Source organism: Semicossyphus pulcher, unplaced genomic scaffold (assembly GCF_022749685.1).
Source record: "Semicossyphus pulcher isolate SPU_LCO1_2020_fin unplaced genomic scaffold, fSemPul1.0.p SCAF_6, whole genome shotgun sequence".
Classification (NCBI taxonomy): domain Eukaryota; kingdom Metazoa; phylum Chordata; class Actinopteri; order Labriformes; family Labridae; genus Semicossyphus; species Semicossyphus pulcher.
This window is the reverse complement of record NW_027211737.1, coordinates 32144217-32152500: the sequence shown is the minus strand read 5'-3', so window position 1 is coordinate 32152500 and position 8284 is coordinate 32144217. Positions and strand designations below refer to the sequence as shown.

General features: G+C 45.7%; 2 protein-coding genes across 6 annotated transcripts in view; one reads left to right on the top strand and one right to left on the bottom strand.

Moving 5' to 3' along the window:
- Positions 1-2739, top strand: part of LOC138610930 (interleukin-6 receptor subunit beta) — a 14870-nt gene extending 12131 nt beyond the window's left edge. For 3 of the 4 annotated variants that reach the window (XM_069683813.1, XM_069683812.1, XM_069683811.1), the window contains exons 11-15: positions 1-64; positions 204-329; positions 909-993; positions 1170-1251; positions 1516-2739. The exon at positions 1-64 is cut by the window's left edge and continues 77 nt beyond it. In XM_069683813.1, coding sequence (XP_069539914.1) covers positions 1-64; positions 204-329; positions 909-993; positions 1170-1251; positions 1516-2103 — 945 coding nt within the window. In that variant the 3' untranslated portion in view covers positions 2104-2739. Of the gene's footprint in view, positions 65-203; positions 330-824; positions 994-1169; positions 1252-1515 lie in introns of those variants that run through there. The other variant, XM_069683814.1, reaches the window with a different exon arrangement.
- Positions 2740-3866: 1127 nt separating this feature from the next.
- On the bottom strand, positions 3867-8284 carry nudt12 (nudix (nucleoside diphosphate linked moiety X)-type motif 12). 2 transcript variants are annotated; one of them, XM_069682998.1, is made up of 8 exons: positions 8205-8284; positions 7457-7676; positions 6535-6838; positions 5965-6235; positions 5192-5359; positions 4880-4993; positions 4520-4719; positions 3867-4299 (listed from the first exon to the last, which is right to left on the bottom strand). In XM_069682998.1, the coding sequence occupies exons 2-8, from the start codon at positions 7660-7662 to the stop codon at positions 4189-4191; spliced, it is 1374 nt and encodes a 457-aa protein (XP_069539099.1). In that variant the 5' UTR covers positions 7663-7676; positions 8205-8284; the 3' UTR covers positions 3867-4188. The 2 variants fall into 2 exon arrangements, with proteins under 2 accessions (XP_069539099.1, XP_069539100.1); XM_069682999.1 differs by lacking the exon at positions 8205-8284 and adding an exon at positions 7835-7862.

Sequence of the window (8284 nt, the reverse complement as noted above, 5' to 3'; positions counted from 1 at the left end):
AAGTCTGGACCAATCAGAGTGGACAGATACAGCGCGGTGCTGAGGAGAGACTCAGAGGAACAGAGTAGGTTCTTTGCTGCTTCAGCTTCTGGGTTCATTCTCCAGTTTGAGTCAAAACGTTTGATGTCACACTACATTTGTTACGTCTCACTGCTGTGTGGAGGTTCATCAGTTAAACTTGTAGCTTCATCCTCTGTCTCCAGCGCTGTCTCTGTGGCCCGACCAATGGCAGCACACCTTCCACAATTTGAAGCCCAGCACTGAGTATTCTCTTCTCCTATTGGCTGATAATGCTTCAATAAACATCGTCACGGCGACAACATACATTGGTGAGTTTAACAGGCTGCTCTGTATCGTTTTTTATCTCCCCTAAAATCGGACTATAAGGAAACTGTATCATTATATGATACATCCTGCATATTGTATTGAGTTATGATTTCATATTTGTGTGCTTGTTTTTGCTTTTCATATTAAATTAGTTTTTATCAATTTAATAACTTTCTGAGTTACTTTAGTAAAACATATCGGACGTCTCCCTCGGGGTGTGTGTGTCTCTGTCTGTGTGTGTGTGTGTGTGTGTGTGTGTGTGTGTGTGTGTGTGTGTGTGTGTGTGTGTGTCTGTGTGTGTGTCTCTGTCTGTGTGTCTCTGTCTGTGTGTGTGTCTGTGTGTGTGTCTCTGTGTGTGTGTGTGTGTGTGTGTGTGTGTGTGTGTGTGTGTGTGTGTGTGTGTGTGTGTTTGATCTGAAGCATTACTGGCCTTGAAAAGGATTTTTGAATTGTTGAAATCTCTGTTTCTGTCAGAGATATTTTTCTTGTGTTATCAGGAAAGAAAGTCTGAATGTTCCGCGTGTGATTAAAGTCGTGGAGCGAAAACGTCTCCGGCATAAAAAAACATTTTTCTCTGTCAGATGAGGTGCCGGTCGTGGCCACAGCGACGCCTCTGCTGCTGCTGGCTCTTACTGTGTTCATCATCTCCATCCTGTCCAGGACTGTGTGAGTCAACACACACACACACACACCAACATCTGAGGGCTCTAATATAACACGGGAAGACAACACCTGTAGGAGCCAGCAGCCATTATTTTATTTTTGATGTCAAACATACAATCGGCGCACAAAGAGCTCCAGCTGTTAAAAGAAACCTCACTGATAACACATCTCCTGTGCAGGTACAAGTCATACTTCTTCCCGCCCATCTCCAGCCCTCGCGGCAGTACGTCAGGACAGTGGTTGATGGACCCAAACCTCCAGGTGATCTGCTTTTCCACAGGTGTTTGGTTTTATTAAAGGGGATTCTATCACTTTAAGACCAGGGCTCATATTTCTGTAGAAAATGTGTCCAAAAAATATTGTGTAACTTTGGTCAAAATCACTGTCTTTGAAGAGAGCAATGCTTTCCAATAGGTCCAAAACAAAATGACCTTTAACCTTAAAGTGAAACTCGCAGGACTTCTGGAGCAGGACTGGACCTGTGTGCAAACTTGGTTTATTATCATGCATCATCCTGTTTAACAGAAAGCTGCAGAGAGACAGGTCCTGGACATGGAGGACTTCCAGGTGAAGGACGTACTTGGAAAGAAAAGTATCATCACAGTCGGTCCAAACTGCAAGCCCTCGTCCGAGGAGGAGCTGCATGAAGACGCCTCTCTGCTGTCCATCAGTCACCTCATCATCAAACTGGACCCTGAGTATGTGTCTGATGCTCCAGTGTTTGCAGAGCCTGTTCAGGTTTCTCGCCAGTCCTCCTATCATCCTGTCTACATAGCAAACTGCCACCGTGCTGACCCGGACCGTGAAGCTTACACTCCTGACGCAAACAGCTGCTTTCCTCAGAAAGAGGAAGAGAGCAGGCGGGTGCGTGAGACGTCTCATGAGAAAGAGACGGTTGTAAAAAGTCTACTTTGCGAATTCATGGCTAACAGAACACGCCCGTGTGTTTATCAGATGAGCTGCGAGGCCGAGTATGTGGTAAACTCTTCTTCCTCTCAGGGGAAAAGTGATGTTGAAACAGAGAGTGGACAAACTAACTGTGCTTCTCTGATCTGTGAGAACGATTACATCGCAAACAGCTGCTTTCCTGCGAGAGCGATGGATGAAGCCTGAACCAACAGCAGAGCTGCGCGCTGATGGACGAGCATGCAGACATGCTGGTGACCCCTTGTGGCTTTCACGTGCATAACGCTGCAGGACAGTGAGTTGCTTATAGCGTGTTTACATGATGATGTTAAGCAAGGTTCATGTATGTGTCATTCTGCAACACGACGTTACACAACAGCGAGCTGCCGTCCCTTCATGCTGCAAACACAAACATGTTTTCATGATGAGCTGCTCTGTACTCTTTACATGCACACTTTTAGAACTGTAACCTGTGAATGTGAATCTCTCATATAAATGTACTCAATAGTTTCAGTTGGTTTATTGGAGACAGTTTGTAGATCTGTTATCAGCATCTCGTTTCAAGAGACACGTTTGTGTTTTTTAAACGATGTTACGGCTCAACGTGTTCCCTGCACTGTTTGTCCCCTGTCCCCTTTCATTGCGTCTTCTCAGCTCTTCCCAGGTGATTGCTCAGTGAGGTGCACCTGGTCTTATGTGCTTAGAAACCCTCAGTCGTGGCCTCTAAAGACAGAGGCTTCTGCACTGTGGACTGCTGTGGTTCTGCCTGTCAACAGGGATTTTGTGATGTTGTATTTTGTTTGTGTGTGCTTTAATAAATCTCACGTGTTTGAGTGTTTTATAGTGTTTCTCTTGGTTATTTACTGGTCAGATGGTGGACAGCTGTTAGCCCCGTAGGGCCGCCTCAGGTTGGCATGTAACAAAGAATCACAGTGAGAAAGTTGTATGGAAACGACAAAGCAGATCAAACTTCCTCAGTTGGACTAAAACTGAGTTTTTGTATATTTTGAAAAGATTTGATGCATTAAAGGAGAGGATGAAACATCTTAAATAAGTAACATTGAATAAAATGACTAATCAGGGTGGAGCAGTGGTTAGTGCGGTCGCCTCACAGCTAGAAGGTTCCTTGTTTGAATCCCGGTTCAGACGTAGTGGGCCTTTCTGTGTGGAGTCTGCATGTTCTCCCCGTGCATGCGTGCGTTCCCTCCCGGTACTCCGGCTTCCTCCCACAGTCCAAACACATGCTCGTTAGGTTCACTGGTGACTCTAAATTGTAGGTGTGAGTGTGAATGGTTGTCTCTTTAGCTGTGTTTGAAATGTCACACTACACTAGCAGTACGTCCTGATGTGGCCTAAATGTAGCATGTGAACAAAAGCAAAATGTGCAGGATGCCAAAAATACCCGGACGTCGTTCTGATTCAGAGAAAAATCTCCAGTATGCATCGGCCCAGTCTGCCGCGCCTGCTGTATCCCACAATGCAAAGCACTGGAACGTCACAACGGCAGATGAAATGGCAGATGGCAGCAGAAAAGCCGGAGGGGGCGCTGTAGCTAAAGAAGCAGCCTTCTGCTTTTGGCGGGCTGTTGTTGTTTACTTCCAATTACAAAGTTACAGTTTCATTCAGCAGACGCTCCAAAGCAACAAACATCTGAGAGTTAATACAACACGAGCAACGATCGAGACAGGAGGGAACGAAGGCAGTAATGGCAGAGCGTAGTGGGCGGGACGGAGTGCAGACCCGGATGAGGGCGTTCAGGTCGGCAGGAGACGTTTTTGTTGCTGTTTGTAAGCGAGCGACGGGGTTTGAATTTGATGCGAGCGGCGACTGCGAGCCATTGGAGGGATCTGATCAGTGGAGTGAGGTTTGAATGTGCGTGCAGGAAGGCCTGCCAGGAGGGAGTTGCAGTAATCAATGCGTGATAGATGCAGGATCATTCAATCGTATTAGTCATTTTAATACACAGACTGAAGCAGGACAAACACTCTTTCTCACTGTTGCCTTTATTTTGATCCATCATCGCTGCATGTTCCCAAACCTGAGAGCTGAGGAGACTTTCAGTCATCATGTATCACTGATCATACCTTCACCTGTGACTGCAGGTGACTGTAGCTCTCCACATCTCACCATCTAAACCATTTGGAGTCATAAAGACACTAAGCAGAATAAAACACTGTGTTACGTAGAATCCTGTGACCCCGTTTAATGGCAGCTGGTTTGTCCCAGTAAACCAGCGACTGTTGATGGTTTTGAGATCAGTCTGACCGGAGGTGAGTCTGAGCTGGTTAGAGGTTAAAGGTTAGAGTTCATGCCAATCCAGTGTCTGATCAGCTGGTGGGCGATGGTCTGTCTGGGCGGGATGGTGAGGGCCAGACGGGAACCTTTGAGCAGAGACTCCGTCACCTGAAGAAGGAAAGAAGTTTCTGTCTTACAGGTGAACACAGACTGTGGAAACACTGAGCGGTGTTTTTACTCACGGTGAAACGAAATATTAAAAACAGTTGGTTTTTATCTCGTGTTCGTACAGAAGTGAGAACTTATATTCAGCAGGGATTTTCAAGATTTCAGCTCATTTATTGTATCATCATCACCTTAGGAGTTGCGGGAATAGTTGTATGCGTACCTGTTGCCGCGTGAACCACCTGGCTTCCTCGATCTCGTTCTCATCCACCTTGATGTCAGTCGATATGGCGACAGCGAGGCAGCCAATCATGAGGTTGGAGGGCATCGGCCAGGGCTGGCAGCAGAGATACTGGACCGGTCCGACCTTCACACCGCTCTCCTCCTCCGTCTCCCTCCTCACCGCCTCCTCGACTGACTCCCCTGCAGGGATGAGAGATTATGAGGTGAAGGCGAACACTTGTTTTTGGTTGAGGTTAGGGTAGGCTTCAGGTGTGTGTGTGTGTGTGTGTGTGTGTGTGTGTGTGTGTGTGTGTGTGTGTGTGTGTGTGTGTGTGTGTGTGTGTGTGTGTGTGTGGGTTACCAGGCTCGACAAATCCAGCCAGACAGGAGAACATGCCAACAGGAAAGACCTTCTTCCTTCCCAGTAAACACTGGTTTCCATCAGGGTGGATCACCAGCATGATGACCACTGGGTCTGGAAACACAAACGGGACAGAGGAGACTTTAGTGTTGTACATTATTCTATCATTCCAAACGAGTCTTTAAATCTTGAAGCAGCGGCTCTGACAAAACTTCTAACCTGTTTTAATACGTAAAGTACGTTCCTACACTTTTTCGTGCTTATTAAAGTTTCCACACTCAGGATTATTAGCATTAATCAGGAGCTTCTAACCGACTCGTGGATAGCAGGTGTTGTGAACTCCCTTCAGGCTCCTGCAGTCGGCGTTCCTGCACCTCCTCTTGTATCCTCCCTCCTCCATCTCGGTGCTGCTGCCACACGTCGGGCAGAAGCTGTAGCGGCTGTGCCAGGCCAACACCGACCGAGCCTGAGCCACAACTCCTGCAGGACGAAGAGGATCAAGCAGTGAGTTAACCTCTGCCTTTCATCAAATCAAAGTTGCAAAATAAGAGCGCGAAGAAGTAACACAAAAACAGGAGAGGATAAACTCTGCCTTTGTCATCGTGTGCAACTAAAATAATATTATTCTGATCTTATTTCAATAAATTCAACACTGTAATCATGTTTTTGACGTGTTCTGATTTCACTCAGTGCAAGTGTAGATGGATTCATGTCACAGCCGAACTGTATTTTGTAGTAACATACAGGGGCCACAAGATGGCAGCAGCTACACTTGAACTGCTGTAAGGGACCCGTGCAAGTCACGGGATTTTCCATAACACTACCCTGCAAATATTTCACAATAAAAGCCAGGAAATTAAGGATATCTGTTTAAACACTGGGAAGCTTTTAGTTTGAAACAGACACAGGAAGTGTACATCAAAAAACAACAAAACTATATACCGATTAAAAGAGTAAATTAGGGCCAGCGTCAGATACAGGCCTGGTTTACTCTAAATTGGAGGTAAAGAAAGGTCAATATTTCATAATAAACAAATATGGAAGTTATATCAAATCTGAGGTTTTAGTCACTTCATCTTCCTCACCGGCCTCTTCCTCGCTGAGTTTCAGCAGGTCTCTTTGAGGTAGCTTTGGGAAGGAGCTGTTCTTTTCCCTGCAGCGTTTAAGAAGTTCAGCAGCGTCTTCATCTGTGTGGATGGCAAACCAAGCAGGAGGCTCCGGGGCCCCCTCCCCTGTCTGAGAGGAGGAGGAGGGTTTTTTCCTCCTCTCCTCTCCCAGGAAGATGAGCACAGTCTCAGGTTTGAGGAGAAGGTCTTTAACGGCCTCGTGTCTGAACCGACACAGCTTGGTCTCAGCCTGTTAAGAGTCACAATCACAATCATTAGATCACAGTCTGAATCTCTGAATAAAAATGTTGCTTGCTGTTGGCTAAAAGTCCTCAGATGCTCCCTTATCACTTCCTATATCAGCTAGAACTTAAACGATCCCTTCTGTTTGTGTGCTTGTGTTCTTCATACTGACTGTCCATCCTCAGATGTTGGGAGAATTTCCTTTGGTACCTCTTCATTTACATTTACACAAATAAGCATGTCAATTGACCAGACTCAGTCTTAAGACAGGCTGCTGTTTCAGGTACTTTGCCTTCAGGAACATACCCCTTCGTTGTCGTCCTCCTGTGACCTGCTGACCATGGGGTTAAGGTTGGAGAACAGGAGGTAGACTGTATCCGGGTCGCTCTGTTTGGCCTCCAGCCAGACCTTATCTGTCCTCTTCCCACTCAGCCGGTCCAGCGGCTCTCTGCTGAAGAAGTTCTCCTGCTGGTGGAGGTCAGAGCCTGGCAGGACTCGCTGGCAGCCTTCGTCTGTCCGGCTCAGCAGGTCTGAGATGTTTCTGTGGCCCCAGAACTTGGAGATATCGTAGGCGGTCTGCGAAGAGCTGTTCACTGAGAATTTGTCACATCTTGAAGATTGAAACAACAGAAAAAAGATACAAAAGCATCAAGTTCAAAGAATCTAGGCTTTGTTTGGGGAACAAAATGCTATTTAGTTACATGAACCTAGAAAACAAAACATAATATCAGTCGAGAGATTTAGAAATGTGGCCTCAAATAATTTCTTCTAACACACTGATCCGAAAAGCTTTGTATTTTTTTGATAAACACTAAGATAACAGTTAAAATCTGAACTTTAATTATAGTAAATAAAAGATTTGTTAGCAAGAAGTGCTTTAAACGGCCGTTAGTAAATGTGTTCAGGCATCATGTGAATAAAAAGCCACACCACAGACACTTCTAGCTATAAAGCAAACATAGGTACAGGAAGTGCTATCAGCTAGCTAACATTGGTAAGCTACTAGCTACTAGCGCATACTCTAGCAACCTTTTGGTTTAATCAGTAGACACTCGACACAATCTAACTCAGAGACTATAACGTTATTAAAGGAAAGTGTATTAAAGTAGCTAGATAGCTACTATATAACCTATAGGTGAGGTTTGGAGTTTTTCTGCCTCCTAGTGGCCACTAATGTATAAATGCAGCTTCTCCCCTTCTGTCCTGCCTTCATCTGATCTCTCTGTACCCATGTGACAGCAGCGTCTTCACCACGCTGTAGTGTCCATTGCGAGCTGCGAGCATCAGCGCCGTCCAGCCGCTGTATCCCTTCTGGTTGATGAGCGAGGGGACGTTGGACAGCAGCGTGGACACCTGGGTCAGGTCTCCTCTGGCTGCAGCGTCCAGAAAGTTCTCCACCATCTCCTCCTTCGCGCTCAGCTGGAGGCTCGTCATTCTAGTTGCCTGCCCTGGAAGACATAAACGTCTTATAAATATATGTGAAACACGTTTTAGAGAGATTATCAGGAAACAGCATTGTTAAGTTAAAACAGTTAAAAAAAATCCTGCTTAGACCAGCGCTGCTCATTACTGTGTTATAGTTTAAGCTTAATAATGAAAAACATACATGAGCGGACTCTGTGTCGTTATGTATTCATCCAGGGGAAGTGTCCCTCTCTCACATTGGTCCAAAAAGCTGTCAATCATTCTCAGGTAACGCCTTTCATTTGATGCTGTTACACAACGCAGCTTCCAGAAATCACCTTGGAAAATCACGCGTTTTTCGGTTTTAGTGGTTTTAACCCTGTCAAAGTTATTTGTACCTTTTCTCTTTGAAAACACACATTATGGTGATTTAATGCGCGGTGATGTGTTGAAGTGTTAACATGCTGACTGTACACACGGCAGGTAAAGCAGGTGGACTTTTACACTCCTATTAGGACTGTTATGATGTTGAGTTTCCACCGTATCAAACCTGTTAAATGTTAAAGTCTCACCTTGCCTTGAGATCTGTTTCCCTTCCCTCGAGGAAGCAGTTTGTAGTGTTGGTGACGAGCTGCATTCAAGAGCAACAACC

What these genes read in the sequence shown, in the direction of transcription:
- nudt12 (XM_069682998.1), bottom strand. Translation starts at nt 7,662, where the DNA reads ATGACGAGCCTCCAGCTGAGCGCGAAGGAGGAGATGGTGGAGAACTTT. An exon ending in AAGACGCTGCTGTCACATGG is followed by an intron (nt 6,839 to 7,456) that starts GTACAGAGAGAT and finishes TCAATCTTCAAG; the next exon opens with ATGTGACAAATTCTCAGTGA. An exon ending in AGGAGGACGACAACGAAGGG is followed by an intron (nt 6,236 to 6,534) that starts GTATGTTCCTGA and finishes GACTCTTAACAG; the next exon opens with GCTGAGACCAAGCTGTGTCG.